Below are 20,962 nucleotides of genomic sequence, written 5' to 3' on the forward strand. Positions count from 1 at the left end.
GTTGGCCTGAACTTCACTCTGGCTTAGAGCTGCAAGTGCTGGCAGCAGCCGACTGCCTTTTTGTCTCTTCACTCCTGGCAGCGGCGTGCTGCTGGGTCGTGGCCACGTGTAGCACGTGCCACCTCCACAACCTGCACATCCACTGCCTGGAAAGGGAAGGATAAAGGGGTTTTGGGTGGGAGAGACAGGACAAAATGGTGAATCTGGAGCTTCATCTGTACCGATGAAGTCAGGGGAGCGTGGACCTGTCTGCCACGCCAGTGTAGGGCAGGCTCCACCAGCACAGCTCAGAGTTTCCTAGAGATCCCAGAAGACTATTTGATCATTTATTCTGACTCTCCCCTATAAAGCAGATTATAATATTCTTCACGGTACTCTGTGGGGAGGGTTAGGTCACAGCTTGGGTTAGATTTTGCGATGTGCCTGTTCTCTGTCTCGGAGGTTAAGATTTTGTACGCTATCAGCAGAAAGCAGAGGGTACTGAGGGACCACTGATACCTGGAAAGGGACACCTGGTCAGTGCCCAAGCAGCCTGGAGCCCGCGCTCCATCGGGGCTGTATTCCAGAGGAGAGGAACCGCAGAAGGAACCCCTGCTCCCATCCCCACCGCGCAGCCATCCTGCATCTGGAAATGTGGCACTGCCTTTGCTACCGCTCTCTCAGGGCAATGAAGAACAGGTTTAGATGGGGTGGTTTTTTTAAATATCTGTTGCTGCAGTCTTTTCCCTCGATGATCTTTTCTATCTGTATGATCTGGATATCTCAGTTTTTCCTGCCACAAGGACTTGTGCTAAGAGAAGACGCGAACGAAGTAATCTCTCCTCTGCACCTCAGTCACGAAGACCCGCGTCCCTTGGTGCGGCCGTAAAGGATGACTCAGCCACCACAAAAAAGCCATCCCTTTCTTGCTGCTTCTGCCTACCCAAGTGCATGCCGTTAAATCATGGGCCCTACGGCGGGTCTAGATCATGCTCCGCAGCTAAGCAGTAAGTAACTAAAGCTTCAAGTGTCCTGCTAACAGAGCGTCACCCCGGCATAATCCAGGCCCTGACTCAAATTGACAAGGACAGGCTGGCCTCTGAAATAATCCCTTGAAATAGCAGCAGCCGTCTCTCTCAAAGGCACTTCCCTCCCCCAGCCAGCGCTGGAGAGCTGCTTACAGCACGTCGCCCGCTATTTCCCACCCAGGCATTGCAGGGCTGGCACTTCTCACAGGCAAGTGTGTCCCCTGCCCGCAGCCTCCCAGCTTTGCTTTCCATCAGGAATTACAATGAATTTTGCGGCACAGTTTCTCTACTCCAGGGTGTTAAAAAACAGAAGTCCCGGGGACGTCTCCAGGGAAGAAGACGACTACGATCCTTTCTGGCAAAGGTTGGAGAATATTGCTGTCTGACTTAGAGCTAGAGCGCTCCTTTCTACCCCTCAGGGGTCATGGTCAGCCCTCGGGGTCCACCCAGGGCCAGGCCCACGGACATGACAACCCCTGGACCCTTCCTGCCTCCTTACGGTGTCGTAGTTGGAGTTTTGCTTCACCTCGTTGTTTATTTAGTCGCTGTGCTGTATAGGTAATGCTTTCTTTTTCCTTTCCTTACTTTCTAAAAAAAAAAAAAGCAACCTGTTTGTAATTTTCCAATGTCTCCCAGGGTTCTGTGGGTATGAGTTGCTCTTGGAGTCATCCACTAGAAGCAGTGGAGATTTGAATACTTTAAGCCCGTGGAGTTCAGCTTAAATAAAAAGCTTTTTTATTTCTTCATGAGGACGGTATTAGAAATAACCCTAGACAGGCTGGTGGACTGCTGAAAATTTATCTTGGGATAGCCTGTGTCAGGTCCTGTTATTACAGGCGCTCTGCGGTTGCCTTTGTTACAGTGCTTATGGTCTTCTTGAATTCCTGTTTTCAGGCTTGGATGGTGCAGATGGAATTTAGGAGACATCTAGTGCCCTCGCGTAGCACCAGCTGGGGGGTGTGCACCCATACGGCACTGGCTGTGTTTGCACAACCTCGCTCTTCACCTTTTCCCGTAGTTGTTTCCTCCCCCAATTTTATTGTCTGGGCACCGCTAGCAAGATCACAGCCAGGTGTTGCCAGATGTGGTATAAGCGAGGGGCAATTCTAACTTCCTGCATCCTGCCAATAGTCGCAGATATCGGTAATATTTAAAACACGAATTGTTTCCGTGGGCTCAGTGCTGTTAATAAACCCTCATGGAACACCGAAGGGGAAGACAAGATCCCAGTTCTGCATTGAAAAAATGGCTTGCCCAAATTCACACATGAATTGACGTGTTTCTGCAGCGAACTGAGAATCTTAAACCAGTCCTTTCATCGTGGGACCACTCTTCCCTCTAGTTTGGGTTATGCTATTCGTTCTTTGTTACAAGTGAATTACGGAGATACGTTGATCACCAGAGAACCTCTAAACGCAGTATACATTTAACTTAAAGAGGAAGAAAGTTTAATCAGTTGAAGAGTTTTAGCTGCCGAACTGTGTGCAGTGTTTGGTAGTGATGATTTGACATTCACAGCTGTGAAAGCCCTGCAAGAACTGCTTAGGGGGATGGGTCTGTTTGAGGGATGCTTGGAAGGTGTTGAGGCAGAGGTAACCGAGAGGGGTGACCTTCTGAGTTCTTCTTGCTGTCAGATTACTTTTTCTCGCGTTATCTGTTTAGCAGCTGAGACCCAGTTGCCATTGCCAGCAGTAAGCAATGACATTTCAATAGTGTGTACAGAAGACTGGCAACGGATTATGACCACAGATGAAGGCAGATATAGTACTAGGCTCAGGCTCTGGTAAATCTGACTTACTGAAATAAGGAGATATTTTATCAGAAGCGATAATGCAGCTTGGTTGTTCCCTGCATGAGCCTGAGCTTTCTTTGCGTTTGTTGCTGGCGTAACGTCACACGGTTTTGTCAGACCTGTATACGGTGAGAGGGGTTATAAAAGCCTGCTCAATCTCAAGGCTTAGTTATTATGTACCACCTATCTATGCTGGATGGTCACAGTGCATACGTCCCTTAACATTTGTGTCACACAGGCTGGTAACTAAGCCCTGATCTCTTCGTCTTTAAGACACTCTGATAAGTAGCCCTGCTACGAACGTCCTGCGGGAGCCTTAGGCAAGTCACTCGATCTGTCTGTGCCCCAGTTTCTGTCAATAAAGTTGAGCTAATATTTACTGAAGTTGTCTTTCTGTTTAGGGGAAGATGTTGGTGATTCCCGTGTGATTTAGGAACAATCACTTTGCGCGGGGTTTGGGTATCTAAATGTCAGAGATGCATTTTGAATTTCCATCCTGTAATTGCCCCTAGTTGGAATGATACAGTCTCAAACGGGTGTTTCTAAGTACTAGTGTTATACAAAATAATGACAATTCGAGAAAGTAATGTTTGAGTGCAGTATTGTCTTTGATCTGTTTTAACTGCATTGTCAAAGAGAGATCTAGAGTGTTCCTTCCCCGTGCCTGGGGGAGTTTGCCTGTCACCCTGTAGTCCTGCGGAGGACACTCAGACAGAGTGTCTGGAACCTAGAATTACCTCGGTGTGCTCCAGGAAGGTGTTCAGGGAGCCTGAAGATGATGGCAGCATATAGATATGAGCTTAAGAAACCCCTACCCCCAATTAATTAGTGCAGGAACCTAGAATTACTAGCAGTGAAGATGACATCTGTTACGATGCTTGTTGCCGTTCGTATCTCGGCAAGCCTCAATTTTTCTATCACTTCTCTTTCACAAAGACCCGCTTGCGCAAGCTGCTGAGCTGCTTTTAAGAATTGCTGCTATTGCAGCATTTGGATGTGTTCGGGGAGGGGGGGAAAAAAAGTAGAAGGGGAGTTGGGATGGAACAGGAATGTTTAGGAGTTATTGGGAAAAGGGATTGCAAGCAACGGGAAGGCATCAGAGGGGTGTGGAAGGTTCAGGCACCCGCAAGGGTCAGAGGAGACAGGGCTGTGGACATGGAATAAGAAGGATTAATGGAGCTGGGGAGGTTCTGGGTAAAAGAGGGATTTAGATGAGGGAAAGGGCCCTCTCTGTCATATCCTGGGATTACCTCTTTCTCACTCCTTTGAGAGGAGGTCCCAGCCCTAGCCACAGCTCAGTCATAAGCCGAGCAGACTGCTACCTGCAGGAGGCTGCTCCCCTGCCTCACCCCACCAGAACATGACCCATCTCTGCTCAGCACTTTGTGGAATGAGGCAGAAGTGACTTTAAAGGGGTCACTTTTTGCTGTAATAAGTATTCCGAACTTGCAGGCATTAAGATCGGGGCCCATTTATCCAGAAAGCAGTTAAGTATGTCTAAAACTGTATCTTAGCACTGCCTGTTGCTCGGTGTGCTCCAGGAAGGTGTTCAGGGAGCCTGAAGATGATGGCAGCATATAGATATGAGCTTAAGAAACCCCTTACCCCCAAAACATTAAAAAAGAATGAAATAAAAAATCCACATATAGAGAACATGTGCATACGTGTGTATGCGTGCTGATGAGTTAGTTACAGGCTAGCCCCAGCTCAGCGGGATGGTTTGAAGTGGTATTCAAGCTTTACGCCTTGCCGGTTTGCACTATGCCACTGATCAGTCCAAGTTAGGCGGCGGAGTTTGAAACTCTTGTCATGGCGTAGACCTATAGGGATGCTAAAATACTCTACAGAACTTGTACCATACTGTCAAGAACACTCACTTTATGGTGAGCGTGTGTCATTGTGAATGCAGATGATAAAAACTATTGTAGAAATGACAAAGAAATGCTGAGTTTTCAGTCTTACACTAAAATGTCTTTGTTTCCTTTTGTGACACTTGAATTTCTATCTGCGAAGCAGCACAGTAACATGGGAATGTATGTCCGTAATTCCAACTTCATTTCTGCCTTAAAACGCCTTGTTGTGACTTTGTAATTCCAACTTTCTGCCTTAAAACGCCTTGTTGTGACTTGTTTTGTGAGAGGTGTAAAAGCTGCCAAACGGGCCAAATGCCGACATTGGGTCGGCAAATCAAAATGGCAACAGGGGGTCAGACGAAAGAGCAGCCTACCTCTGTGTCTTCTCTGTCGTGGTGGCCAGTAACAGGAGCTTGGAGAAAAATAAACACCACCTAAGACGCTTTCTCTCACATGCTTTCGTGGAGTCTGCCAAGTAAGTGCTTAGGGGCTTCCTGAATCACAGATTGCTTCTGGAATGATGTGTTTATTGGTCGCTGTTAGACCTGCTTCCATATAGTTGCACAATTTTTTTAGGAACCCATTTATACCATTGTCCTTCGTGGCATCCTGTGGCAATGAGTTCTGCGAGCTGATTATTTTCTGTAAGAAGGCAGCTTTCAAATTTTCTATCTGATACTTTCATATGATCTCCCCCTAACATTCATACTGGGAGAAACAGCGAACAATCCTGCCCGGATTGCTATTTCCTGGACGTCCCTGACTTTGTAGATTTTTTTTTTTTTTTGCTGCTCCTGTTTTAGAAGCTGAAGAGATCCAGTGTGTCAGTTTAATCTCTTTAGTCCATGTCATGGATCCTGAGGAAGGCAATCTCTGCATGTGCTTCAATCTGACGGGGACATGTAATTGTCCCATCATTGCAGGATAACTGCGTGGGCATTTCTTTCTCCTTGTAACGGAGGCAACAGTTGTGGTCTTTAGGTATAGTATGCACTACTGCTGCATTTTATCTTCCCCAAATTACGTTTGTTGGTTTTATTAATTTCTTAGTTTATTACTATTACTATTTTTCCAAACTTGTTTTCCCCAGCGCTATTTAACTTGGTGAAAATTATCAGTATATTAAAAAAAAACCAAACTGGAAACAGAAAACTTATTCATTCCGAGTTGTTGCTTTTATCATTCTAAGAGTACATTTTGGCACACACTGTCTTTGCGTTGGCTTTGAGACTTTAAACTGTGTAAAGCTATCTGCTTAAACAAATGATATTTTTTCCAGTTCCTTAATTATTCATGGAATGTCTGCACACAGATCTTCTCTTTTATTTTTTTGCAGTTATGCTGAGCAGCTGTTCTTGAAAAAGTAGGTTTATAAACTGTTTTTGCGTGTTTGCTTTTACTAATCACTTTAAAGGTAAAATGTCGTAATTTATAACCATGTAACAAAGCTTGCCAGCTGGGTATTTGTTTTATGGCTGGAAATAAACAGACTTTTTAATGAAAACTTCCCTAGACAAACTCCAAAAAAGGAGAAGCAATCCATTTGAAAGGAGCAATGTTTTATAATGCTGGGGTTTGTATTCATGTTGGCTCAGATTTTCATCTGGTGGGCCTGATTGCTAGAATAGGGGCCGTATTTTGTTACTGTGCATGAGAAGTCACGTGCTGTCTTTTTGTGAGCACTTGCACGCTTTGCTGCCTGCTTTGACTGTTCCTGCAAAAGAAATTCATGCTGAGGTGATCCGCGCCAAGCGCACGGGCTGTGTGTGAGGAGAGAAATCCATCTGGCCCAACAGGGTGGTTAGTTGCCTGCTCGTGATGGATTATCAAACCTCAACCCACTGTTTACCTTGGGGGTTTGAGAGCGCTCAGTGGGTCTGCGGCACACCCAGGCGGGTTCAACAGGGAAAAATGTCATTCGCTGATGTGAATGAAAAATAGGTACGTAGAAGGAGAATAAAAATTCATCTGAAATAAATATATACAATCCATCCATACATACAATCCATACATACACAATAGCACGATGATGTTCCTTTGGTAATGAGGTTGCTGACCTTTCAGATGCAAAAGGATGATAGTTTCCCTATTAAATGTTGAGACGGTAATGTTTCAGATGTGCTTTAAACCCATCTCAGGCTTGAAAAGCCTACACGTATTTTACAGCTGTTTGACTTTTGTTCTTTTTTTCCAGTGGTCATAAGGTGTTGTCTCCATCAGGGTCCTGAGCATATAATCACTGTTCACGAGAGCAGTGCTGCAGACCAAGGACGGAGAATCTGATTTACTTCCCTCCTTTGTTCTGGCAAAAAAAGGAAATCCAAGAGTCGGGCCAAAAATCAGTATCCCATTTTGGTCTTTCTATTTGCAGATAAATATATTTGATGGCACTAGTGTGGTGGGGCATTACCCTGTAGCTTGTACTTTCCAGCGGAATGCTGGTTCATCAATGGACTTTTGTGGTCATCTTTGGCTGGGGGTTTTTTATGGACTTTTTGTGGTTAATCAGAACAGATGCAAGGAAAAAGCGGGAATTTATCTCCTATCTCAAATGCCAGTCAGTAAAAAAAAAAAATTTGACCTAGAAAAATCACAAATTTTTGATCTACCTATATATTTTACCCTACGTAGACCCTTTTAACCCATTGCCAGTGTAAGAAATATCATTCATTGCTAATGCTTGCTATTTTAGATAATATGTTTAGAAATAAGATGTATTTGTTCTTCTCTTTTTGGAGTGGTTATGGGCTACTGGGATATGGAAATATTTTTTTGGGGGGGCGGGGGGAGGTAGGAGATGAACTCTTAACAGCGATGTGGCCTCTTAGATGACGGTAGCTGTTGTTTATGCCGGGGGCTGTGCTGTAAGAAGTTCATGGGGGAGACAATCTGATCTGATTCTCATCTTTGCATTAAGCTAACTAATATGCATGAGAACTAACACTGGAACATCTTTATGAAGTGTTCCAAGCCTCTAACCCCAAAGGAGCAGAGATGCAGAAAAGTATGAAATAGAGCTACTTGGTAAGCTATTTAATTCGAAGGCAGAATGCCTGCTGTTTGGGTGTATCAGCTTTAAGATACGGTGTTGGGAAAATATTTTAAATCGCAAGTTTCAACATAAACAAGTTACAAATGTGTAAATACTTTATTTATTTACCTTAGAAAATTAGTGTTGATCTCATCAATTTTGGAGAGAGAAGACCTTGCTACAAAAATGGTCCTTTTTTTGTCTCCTGTGAGGATACACAGAATGATTGATGCTACTGGTATATTACTTGATTCAAACAACAAAACCTTTGATGTTGCCCGTAGTGTTATGTGAAGTCCTCAGCAGAACAATTGGAAGTGTAATAGGAAGCAGAGCTACTGGCACAGATTATTGGGACCGCAAAGAAAATGGATGACACTGCCAGAAGTGGGGCGATTGCTCAAAAAGCAGCTGTGTCTAAATATTTTTAAATTCTTTTTGGAAATGATTACAATGCGTATTACAGTGCTGATCGCTGCTGTAGAACTAGGGCAACATTTGCCTTAGCCAGCCCTGCTGATGAATAACTGCATAACTTAAATCCAGATTATTTTGTGAAAATGGTAAATATTTTTTGTTGGAGATGATGCTGCAATCTCTGACATAATTTAACGTGTATATTTTTTAGAAAACCCTTTCTTCCAAAGAGATTAATATTGAGTCCTTCGTGTAGAGGGGCTTATACCATCTGTGGAATTGTAGCCACAGACCAGGGGTGGTATCAGCTCTTTTCAAATCAATGGTCTTCTGCTTAATGCTCCTTTTTCCCTCGTTACTCTCCAAATTCCAAGAATTTCTAGAAGTTTTGCATTTATTTGTTAGTAGGGCTGCAAAATCCTGCACTACAGTATATTATCCCTTGTGAACTGCTGAACACTGTGGACCGTAGAGTAAGGCAGTTGAAGGTAGGAAAACCGGCCATTTTTTGTAGCAGTGTTGTCTCTCCAAAGTTTCTTGGGGAAGGAGGTTTGTGTGGCATCACGGTGTCGTCTTATCTACAGGTGTTTTTATCTATGAAGTGTTAACTCGCAGATCAGGAGACCTAGTTCTTTAGCTCTGTAGTAGGATGTAATCGTTATCCCTTATCAAAGTAATTTCCTTCCCGTCACGAGGCAGTTGATGACTGTCAAGAGTATGCTCTGCAAGTATGCAAGAGCAGAGAAGCAGACCTCTTGTGTACAACGTAATGACATTTGTAACTGCTATTAATAGTATTAGGGAATGCTGTGCAGCAGCTATTTGCCTTTTTTGAAAAACACGGAGTGGCACACAGCAAATACAATTCCAGTTATTCCAAAATTTCTGGAAGCACTGAACTGGGATCATTGCCGATTGAGACCGAGGACGGTCTGGCTGCCTGGACAGCACGGATTATATCTTTCTTATTTTCTTGGGTACGACGGTTTCCCAGTTTGTCCACGTGCCAGGTTATCTGTGGCTTTTCTAAAAGCTGGCTGGTTACAGTAGCTTTCAGTCCACCTACGTGATAAGGTCACACGACAGTAATAATTCGGTCTGCCTATTTGAGGCTTGCAAAGAGCAACAGAGATGTGCATCCGTCTTAAATGCTAAATGTCAAGCCTTTAATCATCCAAGCTTTCCTAACAAGTTTCTTTTATTTGTTTTTAGGGATGACAATAAAATAAAGAAACAAGATGCCCCAGCACCTTGTGATCTTCGCTGTCACAAGGACGGGCCGATAAGAAATGGCCTTATTGGGCAGAAGCCACCCTCCATCAACCCTGAGAGACTGAAAGATTTTGGTGAGGAGGATTACCTGAACGGGGATGTGAAGACCTGGGAAATGAAGATAGTGACCCGTAATGAGGAGTTACTTAGGGATGCCCTTCCCCGCATCCCTCAGTCAAGCAGTAGGAGCAGCCTGTCAAGCTATAACAAGCTGATTCGATTTGAAGATATTAGTGCAGCAGCTTTCAAAATCCAGTGCGGTGTTCAGAAAACCCCCTGCATGGTAGGGAGTTTACATGGCTTTGCATTCTCTCAGTATTTTTTATTTTCTCTATAAAAGTTGATCAGAAATGAATGAAGAGTATGTGTGAGTTGCAGGAGGTAGATCTGTGTGAGATGACTCATGTTCATATTAATTACTGTTAACTGTCAATAAGCATTTGCTTCTTACCTGTTCACACTAACCTAAATCCTCAAAGGTTGCAGTGACCCGTAAACAAAGGCTAAACCACATTAGGCATAAACTTAATGCACTGCGGTATTATGCTCCTGATGAAAAACTCTTGCTACAAGGAACCTGAGCTGGAGACGGCGGACTGTCAGTGTTTGGGTAAACAGCCTTGTGGGAGGGTCTGGTTTGGAACCAGCCCTCGTATTTGGAGAGTTTGAAGGTACAGAATTTCCTTCCTAGCCTGGCCAACCTGGCAAGGCTGGATGTGTTCTGTAACCAGGTGGCTCTGCCACGTGCGTCTTCAACAGAACGAGGACAGTAAGATATACACACACAAACATACGCACCTATTGATCAGTCTAGGTAGGAAATGACTGAGACACACCCATAAATGTACAAACATTTGCTAAAGCTAAGAGAGGTACGGTGGCAAGCTATTTGATTTGTAGTGTGTTCCTACTGTTGGGAGCTCTTCATGAAGGCTGCTGTAGGCACTCTGCGGCTAATCTCCTCTTTTCCCTGCAGTGGGTGAAAAGAGCGTCTTTGCCAAATGGCAATTCATAGCAGCAGCCCCAAATTGCTCCCTCGATGAGTCCCTCCCTGTTGCTGACCCGGGGCACCCCCCCAGCCTCACCGGCTGTGGATTGTCTTTCTGGCCCGCACAGGGAAAGGACCTTGGTGTCTGAACCACTGCTTGGGGTTAAGAATCCCTGGAGCAAAGTGGTTGGGTCTGCAAGGCGCAGCAGTTCTCCTGGTTCCCAGATGATGCCTGCTGATCCAGAGACATCATAATTACTTTCGGTGTGGGTTTTTTTTTTTTAGCTTACAGTTCCCAAAATAAGGATAGCTGTGTTTTTGGTAGCATACTACTGAAGAAGTGTGTCTCATGACAAAGGGCATGATACAAGACCATTTGGGGCTGTAAGGTGGCACAAAAAACTTGCAGGGTAGTGTTGGCCGGAGTGCAGGGAGTCAAACTGGATGCATTTGTGCATTCATATACTGCCTGTTCAGAGTGACTCGGGAATAAACCGTCCTGCCAGCTGTACCTGGATTTCCTTTCAGGGTGGAAAAGTTGGCTTGCTCAGGAAGGCGGTGAGGGGAGCGAGCAAACGCATGTGCAGAACGGGTGGTCGGGGGGCCAGGGCCGGGGCAAACAGAGGGAGCGTACCAAACTCTGCACGTTGCATCATTTGTCACCTAAAACTCTCAGGCTGCCGTGCTTGAGAGCCCGGTCAGTGCTCTAAACAGAAGTGTCAATCTTCTGCTTTTGTGGAGAGACCGTCCCAGGAAGAGAAGATTTGCATTTATATTGCAGGTGGTGAGCACTGCGCTTCTCTGTAATTGACAACTCCGGTCGTATTTGTTAGATGGGTTTAATCTTGCTGTACAAAGGTAGGTCTATGGGCAGGGAGAGGGAGAGCGTCAGGGCTTAATTTGGAAAGCAGAACTAGCTAGCTCCGTACCCTTTGATAGCCTGGATCGTCCCTTCCCTGCGGCTCATGGCGTCGTGCACTTCTGCCAAACTTGTAAAGTCTATCTCAGCCCCATCCCCTGAGCCACGTCCTTGCTCTCAACACATCCTAGTGCAAGAAAAGGCGAGACTGCACCACTGAGTCCCTCTTCTGCTCCCGCACCACTGAGTCCCTCTTCTGCTCCCGCAGGCATCCGTGTAATACGAAACTTCTTGTAAACCGACCGTGCTCCGCTCACAAGTAGCCAAGCTCTCTTTGGCCAGTTCACACCGTTTGCTCTCAGGCAGCTTTGCCCCTCAACTTAAATAGTTCTTTTCTCTGGGGTGTCCCTGGCAGATTTATGCAACATGGTTGTATCCCCTTTCTGCATTTACTGCGCCAAGCTAAACAGGCTAACTTTCTTTAGTCTCTTTTTATGAACCGTGCTTTTGGGATGATCAGAATAGTGGAAAACCTATATCCCTACTTGTTTTAGTGTGAAAATAGCCCATGGCTGTTGCTATTCAAAGTAATGTTCCCGCAGAAGTCATTACTATGTTTCATGCACTGATTCAAAAGGAAAGTATTGAAAGCACAGAGTGGTGTCAAGAAAAACACAGGTAACCTTTATTTTAACTCGTTGCTGAGAGGTAAGAGCCCCTTTTGGGCATTGGTTTGGATTAAAAAAAGCAAGCATGACTATAATCCATTCAGTTAATTGAATGGAGAAACACTTTGCAGGGTGATTCCTAACCTGCAGGTAAGACCACGGATGGAACGTCCTGGATCCTTATGCAGGAGTTTGCCTGGACCTGAGATATGGCATCGTGAATAATTGTGACAGATGTTATAGAGGTAGTGAGTGTAGGAAAACAAGGAATTAGCATTAAATTGGGCACTTGGTTTGGTTACAGGTGGAGGAACTCTAGGGGTTGTTTTGTATGGATGCCAAATGGAGGCTGTGCTGTGTGTTGTACGTCAGACACAGTATCTGTAGTCCTCAGGTAAGATCACGGTGGCAAAAGGGATACAGGCTGGCTCAATGGGTCTTACAAGGTCACGCATCAGGTCAGTACAGCTGAAAATAGCGCTGACGCCTCCTTTGTTAGAAGTAATTGCTATATTTAGGCTACATGACAAAAAGCCCCAGTTAAAGGAAGCAGAAAAGGATAACCTAAAGAGTTAAAATATTCAGTATCAAAATTAAAGAAAAATAATAATAGTCTGAAGTACACCACCTCTGTGGTAAAGAGTGACTTAATGACACATATTTTTAAATGTAGGAGACTTAGCAACTGTATAAAGTCACAGAATTCATCTCCTTAAATCCTTCTTCTCATTGTTCACTCTAGAATCCAAGATTCTCTGCAAAAGCAAAAAATGATAAAACTAGTACGGTATGTGAAGAACCAGTAAAGTAGTGTTTCTTGTCTAGTGTTCTTGTTCTGTTTTGCATAGGCATTCTCCATAGATCAGGCTGTTTAGGATAGAAACTATTATCCTATCAGCGTACTAAGCACTTTCCATTCTTTCAGTTCTGCAGCCAGATTTGCAAAGGAGCAGCAAGCGGTAGCTCCTATTGCAGGATTTTCAGAAGCAAAATAGAGAATCTGGCCCCACCTATGGGTGAGGAACTTAACGTATGCTTGTAAACCCGCTAAAAAGCCTTGAAACATTCATATGGAATATTTAGTTTAATTGTGTACCGTAAAGCAAGTATCTGTTTCAGTTTATATAAATTCACTTTGAAAGTCCCACAGTCTGAAAAATGTCAGTACGTATTGCTATGTACGTTATACACCATATGCATGGCACCGCCAGATACTCTTTGAGATAAATATTTAAAATATATTGTCATGCTGTCTTTTAATCTGTCTCTCTTTGTGACTTGCCATAAACGAGGGCTTGATCCTCTAAATCCCCGGGTCCTCATTTACTTTGGTAGCCCGTGGAAGGGAGAGAGCCAATTACGAAATAGAGCTGCAGTAAGCCTCGGGAACTGGAACCCACAGGCTTACTGCAGCTCTATTTCACAAGTTATCTTCTTTAAAACTCCTGTTTCAGATAATATGGTAATAGGAAATTAATATGGCGATGCGTGCTGTGTCTTACTATAAAAATTGATAAAGGTTTGCCATTAAAAAAACAAATAATAATTAAAAAATCATGCACTTGGACACTGCGTCGCACGTACTACGCTTGCTAATTCCTCTCAGCTCAGGGATCCTTTCTGTTCCACACACTGAGCATTTTCAAACAGCTGCTGCTTACACTTGCAATCCTGGGAAATACTTTTATTATTTCCATCATGCTTCAAATAAGAAATGTCTTTACTAATGTCGTACTGGCCTTAGGGTGCAAAATGGACAACATTCAGTAGTGAATCGGTTGCAGAAACCACAGCAGAGTCATAATGGGACTCAAGGAGGAATTTTCTAGCTGCTTTTGTATCTATCAGGAGATGACCTTATTTTCTGGGTATTCAAGATCCAGTTCTGGCAAGTGCTAAAATATCAGACCACAGGGTGTTTTTTGAAATAACTGAAAATACTTATTTTAATATCTGTATTTGAACAGTAAGACCAAAACAAATGTTATTTTCGGAATTCGTAACGGCATGGGGTACGTATTTCACTGCTGCGAGTTTGAAAATGGCTTCCGTAAACCAGAAGAGTCTGGTAGGTAATGACACGCTGTCATGTATTTCTAAAGAAATAGATTATGAAATTTGCTTTTTAGAGCTCATGCACAGCAGCTGAATGCATGCCTCACCAGGGAGCTGATGGGGTGTGGAAGACTTTTCTTAATTTTAGATACATCCCCTTAATAACATTTCTATACTCCAGTATTCTAGGCTATCCAAGCAGTACGGAATGGACATCTACCTAAAGAAAGAGTTCCTCCAGTACACGGGATCTGTGAAGGAACGAGGTGTACTTTACCTTCTGACATCATTGCCTCAGGTATAACAAAATGTCAACGCTCAAAAAGAAATGGATTAGTTCTGCTTCACAAAAACGGAGCAGAATTAAAGATAATTTTACCCGTACTGTCCATGGAATCGCAGTGCTTCTTGCCTTTTGAGCCATTGTGCTGTACAGCATAGATAGGTCTGCAAGTACCTGAATGTAAAATACTTTACTACTTTATTTGCGCTCGGCAGATCTGCTGGTGAAATGCTTAGAAATATTTGAAAGAAAAGCTTGCGAAATGTAAACATCAGCGTTTTTGCGTGTCGTTTAGATGAAAGTGTTTGTATGCGTACTATGGTTCTGACATGTTGAAACCGCCAAACTTTAAGTGATGATGAAATTGAGTTACAATGGGTGATGAGAAGGATCTAGATCACCGATTGGTTTTGTAATGAATTTCAGTATCATTACATTAATAGCTTGTTTATCATTTGTCGTAGGAGGCTATTGAGTCTCTGCAACAATAATAATTATAACTGGCATGATACAGCAGCCCAGACACAGTGGTTATTCCTGCACTTTTGTAATAACATGAATAAATCCTTCTATTAGAGGGAAACCTGAAATGAAATGATTTCACACGGGCAGGGAAGAGGGACCAGGTATTGGCTCTGAGGGACCAGGTATCGGCTCTTCTGGGATCAGCCGGAGTTCTGCGGCTAATTCCAATGGAACAAGAATCAAACCCAGAGGAGTGCAGGAACGGGGATTGATCTTGTGCTGTCCTAGCTCTGCGTGTAAGTCCTGAGATCACACCAGACAAGCATATGCTGTATCGTAATGTCATAATATTACGATATTATGTAATATTATGTAGTAGAGGAAAAGAAGGAAGTCAGACCATTAGAATGATCCGGGATCATATGGGACAACTTTGTGACGCTATACAATGTGCAATAAGCAACCCTGTTTTTTAGGATCAGCAAAGGAAGGGGGTGATCGTGGCTTTGGACAGTAACTTTTCCATGGCTGTGGCTTACCACGCCTCAGAGCTCCGTATTCCAGCGTTTGTCATCATGTCAACCAGCACATCCCCGGCCAGAGTGAAAATGTGCCGTGAGTATGGTGCCATGGTTATATCCTATGGCACTACAGCTAAGGATTCCCAGACGCACGCAAGAAGGTTGGCGCAGGAGAATGGTTACCTCTACCTCGAAGAGTAAGTGGAAAGTCAGGCTGATTAGAAAGATTTGGTTAGATACTTGTGCAGCTCTGCAAAAACAATTAGTTTCACTAAAATTTGATCACAGGTCATCAAAATATTCCCATTACCTGGAGTATGGACAGTTACGTATTCCCAGGCACAAGTCATGAATCTTTCTATACCAGTTGGGGATGGAAACCAAAATGAAACACTCTTCCCCCAAATTAGGCAAACTGCCTGATTAGAAATTATATGGGCTAGTATGATAATGGATACGTGTTAACTCTTTAGGAACCCTCTCAGAAAGCATTAAGGCTAGCGTTCATTTTTGGTCTCTCTGTCTGGAGTAAGGTGGGTAAAAGCTAATCTTTAATGCAAAGGGTTCAGTGGCATAGTGCAGAGCAGGAGAAGGTTAATGCTGCAAAATTTTTGCATATCTGGTGTGAGTGACAAAGCTGTGATTCTGCCTTGAAAAAAGATGATTAAGAGGCTACTTCACATATATATTCAAAGTAGCTAAGGTTGAGTATGACCTTAAGTTTGAACTATCTGAGGTCATTGAACAAGTCGGATCTAATAAAAACATGATTAGAATAAGATAAGACAGGCAAAAATATTTAGAACTGATCCATTTTCCCTTTTTTCCTTTTCTCTCTGCAGTCTCTTCTGCCTTTCCCTTCCCTTTTCTTTTTCTTTTCCCTACTTTTTTTTGAGTAAGATTTCCAAAAGCGCGGGGGGGGTGAATCATTAGCACGAGGTAGCCGGCGCTCCCTCTGATGCACTCAGCTGGAATGTTATTCTCCCTCCCCATCATCTCCTCTGTGCAGACTTTATCTACCACTTTGTGTTTGTACGGCACCTACTGCAGCGAGTGCCCGTTCCCCTTCGGCTCCTAGACGCTACTGCATTAAACATAGTAATAATGAGTAACGTTGCTCGGAAAGAGGATCCCAGAATGAGTGGAATGGAGAAAGTCCTCACTTCTTTCCCAGTTGGTTTATTGGGAAGGTGATATTAAAAACTGTACTCTTCAACTGCATGTTAGCCCTGCCGACAGCAAGTGACCCACAGGGCCGGTTGGTGTGCCTTGTGTGCCACCATGGGCACGACCTTGTCCCAGACTGAGACTCTCAAAGAAACCCAAGGGAATGAGGTGCCCTAGATCCCACCGAATTTTAAACCCATTTAGGCTCTCTCTGAAAACCACAGCTTTCCATAACTTTGTGATTTCCAAATGTCTGTCAGCCATTTTTCAATCGATGTGTTAACTCCCGGCTGGCTTGCATCAGCTATCATGTTTGCACGTAAGAACTAAATTATTTTATTGTAATTTCATGTTTAATCTTCCCCTCCTCCCCAAATAATTATTTATGTTACATAAGGTAGATATTCTCCAGGCTCATGAAGCTCCAGGGACAACGCGTGTGAAGGACTTCAGCATCTAGCGTCGAGGAACTCTAAATGTACACGTCACCATTAATAATATCAAAGCACTCTGATTTATTTCAGGTTCCACGTTACAAGTAACAGGTATTTCGGGTTACAAGAAACGGAGTTATTCATCTGTTACTATGTGTAATTAAAACCTCGCAGATGCAATTTTTCACACTCTGGAGAAATAAAAAAAAGAAAAAAAGCCCCACTACAATTGTGAGCCTTTTCATAATGGGATGCCTGAAACCTCTTTTGTTAAGTGTAGACTGGGAGAGCTTTCCCAGAGGGATGTATGCATCTATGGATAGCCAGTCGTCTTCAATGTGTGTCTGACGCACATTCATCGCCACTTGCCAAAGCTGTCTGTAAAACATCAGCTGATCTCCTGTGCTCTAGCATGGAACTTCTGAAATGTCATTTTATTTCAGTTTAATTCTAGCTTGCATAAAATCCCTAGCAATTTGGTCTCTGGATCCTCCTTAACCAACACTTCATTCTTTCCTTCCTGCAGCAGGCATGACGTGACTGTCTTTGGCTTTACCTGCACGGGCAATGGCCTGTAGTTGGGTGTGTCAATGTCAGTTCTTCCCATTTCTTGAGTGCAATTAAAATACTGTGTGATGAAAATGATCATGCAAGAGCTCAATTAGAGGAAGGAAACTTTTTATCCAACTGCAACTTCCTGTGACATTCCAGGAAGGAAATGTGATTTTTCAAGTTGGAATTCAATCATTAAGTCTACCTAATTGCTGCTTAGGTAACATGGGATTTTCAATAACTATAGGTGTTCAGGACCTCATTCTAAATGCAATGTGAATATTGCCAATAAGTAACACAGGTACCTCTGGGACGATGTGAGAAAGACGGATTTGCAAATCAGAGAGGTAAGAGTGCTACAGATTGAATTACACACCTTCCTTCCTTGAGAGTCCAGTTTTTTTCTTGCGTAATTCCATATCCAAATACTGATCAGACCTAATCCTCGTTCATTTGTGTTCTGGTTAGTCTGTCACTCTAGGAAGGACAGCCGATAGCTTTCGAGCCCTTTCTTTGGAGAACAGGGGAACGTGCTAGCTGCCACGTCAAGATTTCATTGGGAAACTGAAGCCTGACAGCCCGTCTTTGATTGCTGATGTATCGCACGTTTCAGAAGGCAAATGGCCAGATTTCTAGCTCTGACTCAAAAATGCTTGTTTAAATCTACAGTCTTTAGATTTATCTGCCCTTTTCTTTGATTTTCCTTTCATGGCATACGATACTGAGAGAGGTGTTTGCTTTCACAAAACAAAAGTAATCAGTCACAGTGCAAATAAAATAACCCATTTTATTATAAAAAGCTGAAGGCTGCTCAGTGAACTGGTGTTCTAACTAGATGTTAGCAAGGAAAACATGATTATCTGAAACATCCATTCAAACTGCTAATAAATCTCCATGCCCAGAGCAGCCTCCTTCAGACAGAATTTTCAGTTGTTAGAGAAGTTTTACTCGTAAATTGAATATCCCAGGTCCTCGTTCATTTTTGCAGGTCCCCATGGTTTCCCGCGTAACCGTGGCAGGGATAACTCCGCAAACTCAGTTATGACTCTTTTTTGCGAATAAGGCTCCAGAAGAATTGTTCAGGAGACCAGTGGTATATTTGTCACATATAAGGAGGAGGAGAGCTCCTTCAGTATCTTGATAAAGACAATAAATTCAAGGGTTCAGTTACCCATCCCACCATGATTTCTTGCCTTCGTCTTTAGCTGTGCTGCAGGAGTGAAAGTTCATTCATCCCATCCTTTCTTGTGTAGCTATATAGACTCTCGCCCTGAAGAATTTGCTGTGTTTCGCTATATATGCGAGGTAACTTCTCAAGAGGGCCTTGGTCTCCGCCTTGCAGGCGTTCTCTGCGCCTGTGCTGAGCCTCTCTGTGCATGTCTAACGGGAATAAAAGCTTCCTAGTACCCGAACGTCCTGGGCGAAGTAAATCAAGTGAAGTCATTGGACCTATAATTCTGTTTGCTTCTCCGTTTGCCAGAAGAAGCAGAACATGCAGGCATACAGAGGTCTCATATCTTTTTTTGTTCATATATCATTCTACACTTACATCATTACTAACTTTCCACTAAAACGCAAAACAGCTTTTAGAAATAGCTCCAAGTCAATTGTGTGACTGTGCAGTGGACTTTTCCTCAGTCTTTTGACTCTGTCTGTCCCTACTCTGCTCATTAAATCACCTTTGCCTGAAAGTGTTTTACCAGTGAGTATTTTGGCACGACTAAATGCTTCCCTTACCCTTCCAGAGTAATGCGAAGGTGTCAGATACAGGCCCTGGATTGTGGAAAGACTTAACTCTGTAGCAATCTGTTTGGTATTTGTGAGGTTGAACGCAGTGCTTAAATTTCATGAAAATTCCCATTTATCACAAACACCACATTCCACTTATAAAGAGAAGGACATTTCCTTTTGAGACTTTGCTTTTAGTTTGGACGGCAACATTTAAAATTTATGAAGCTGAAGGAAGTGATGGCAATGGAAACCTGACGTCTGTCTCACCAGCTCTGCAAGCACCTGATACTGGTAACAACAGAGATGAGTGCTCTGCAGCCTGAAGGGTGTTTGAGGGGTTTGTCAAGGCCACAGGTTTCCTCCCAGTAGGTAACAGCACGCAATGGTCTGTCTGATGGCAGTGTCCTGTTCTTTCGCCTCCTCCCCTCGTTGTGCCGGTGATGTACTCTCACGTGTATCTTTTTTTGTGCTGAACAATGTCTTTAAAGTAGTAGATCGAACTTTTGTCGCACTGACAACTGTGAACGCTGCTGAGCTGTGCCCTTCCTTCCCGCAGGGAGGATAGTGCTCTCTACCTGTCGGGCCTGGGAACCGTGGGGCTGGAGGTGTACGAGCAGGTGCCAAAGCTGGATGCAGTGATTTTCCCTGCAGGAGGCCACTGTGGCTTGCTGGCAGGGTCGGCTGCTGCACTCAAACACCTCAACCCACATATTTCTGTAATTGTAAGTTTCCTTTCACCTATAGCGTTGCATTTTGGCAGCTTTCGCCACAGCTGTTTTCAAAAGGCACTGGTATCGAGTGATAACGCTGCACTGGTATCTAGTGATACAGTGGCAGAGGCTGCATATGCTGGGGACAGGGACTATCTGATCCCGTGGGCTTCACCTAGGAGAAGAGCCTCTGAGAGCCTGGGAAGCCTCCTGTCCCTCGGCTGCTTGGCTGGATTTAAGAAAAAATGTGGGAAGACTCTTCCAAAGCAAATGAAATCCAGTTCTGTGTTTTGAAATAATTTCTTACGGGGAGAAGTTTGGCCCTAAATAAGCCACGGGATAAGTTTAGTGATAGCACAGTTATTATGCAATTTGAAATTAACTGTTAATTTGAAGAGGAAACTTTGTGTAGCTTTTTTGGTGTCCACTTTGGTGGTGACTTCTGTTATAATTGGATCAATAAAAAAGTGACAGCACTTGTCTTCCCCAGGGGGTTGAATCTGAAAGTTTCCCTGTATTGCAACAGTCCTTAAAGGCTGGCCATCCAATTGAGGACCAGGCCTGCAGCAATCACCACTTTTATGGAGGTAAGAAAATGCATTATTCTTTTGGAGGTGAAATAACGGTTGTAATTGATTTCTCCAACCATATTATTTTCTCATTAATTCAGTTCAAGCATATTTTAAAGGAAATCTCTGAAGAGTCAGAATTTAATTCAAGCTGTAAGAGCAACTTCTGCCACATTTCCCCCACCACCACCCTGGGGTACAATACTATTTCCAGTGCACGTGAAACGTTCAGGCTAAAGCCCTGATAGAATTCAATCTGGCCAGGGACGTCAAGGGCAACAAGAAAAGATTCTATAGGTACATCAGGGATAAAAGGAGGACAAGGGAAAATGTGGGCCCTCTCCGGAACGAAACGGGAGACCTGGTTACCTGGGACACGGAGAAGGCAGAGGTACTCAATGACTTTTTTGCCTCGGTCTTCACCGGCAAGTGCTCAAGTCTCACCGCCCCAGCCGCAGAAGGCAAAGGCAAATGCAGGGACTGGGAGAATGAAGAGCCGCCCACTGTGGGAGAAGATCAGGGTCGAGACCATCTAAGGCACCTGAAGGTGCACAAGTCCATGGGACCCGATGAGATCCATCCACAGGT

The 20,962-nt window shown here is 43.8% G+C and overlaps 1 protein-coding gene across 3 annotated transcripts in view; it reads left to right on the forward strand.

Moving 5' to 3' along the window:
* The first annotated feature begins 1,129 nt into the window (after nt 1-1,129).
* LOC103895742 (putative threonine dehydratase) overlaps nt 1,130-20,962 on the forward strand; it is a 36,377-nt gene continuing 16,544 nt past the window's right edge. The window contains exons 1-7 of one of the 3 annotated variants that reach the window (XM_009275444.2): nt 1,130-1,371; nt 5,989-6,015; nt 9,313-9,655; nt 14,124-14,240; nt 15,167-15,408; nt 19,652-19,817; nt 20,296-20,392. In XM_009275444.2, coding sequence (XP_009273719.1) covers nt 1,271-1,371; nt 5,989-6,015; nt 9,313-9,655; nt 14,124-14,240; nt 15,167-15,408; nt 19,652-19,817; nt 20,296-20,392 — 1,093 coding nt within the window. In that variant the 5' untranslated portion in view covers nt 1,130-1,270. Of the gene's footprint in view, nt 1,566-5,988; nt 6,016-9,312; nt 9,656-14,123; nt 14,241-15,166; nt 15,409-19,651; nt 19,818-20,295; nt 20,393-20,962 lie in introns of all 3 variants that reach the window. The other 2 variants (XM_009275442.2, XM_009275443.2) reach the window with 2 other exon arrangements.

This window comes from Aptenodytes forsteri, unplaced genomic scaffold (genome assembly GCF_000699145.1).
Source record: "Aptenodytes forsteri isolate BGI_AS27 unplaced genomic scaffold, ASM69914v1 Scaffold353, whole genome shotgun sequence".
NCBI classification, from domain to species: domain Eukaryota; kingdom Metazoa; phylum Chordata; class Aves; order Sphenisciformes; family Spheniscidae; genus Aptenodytes; species Aptenodytes forsteri.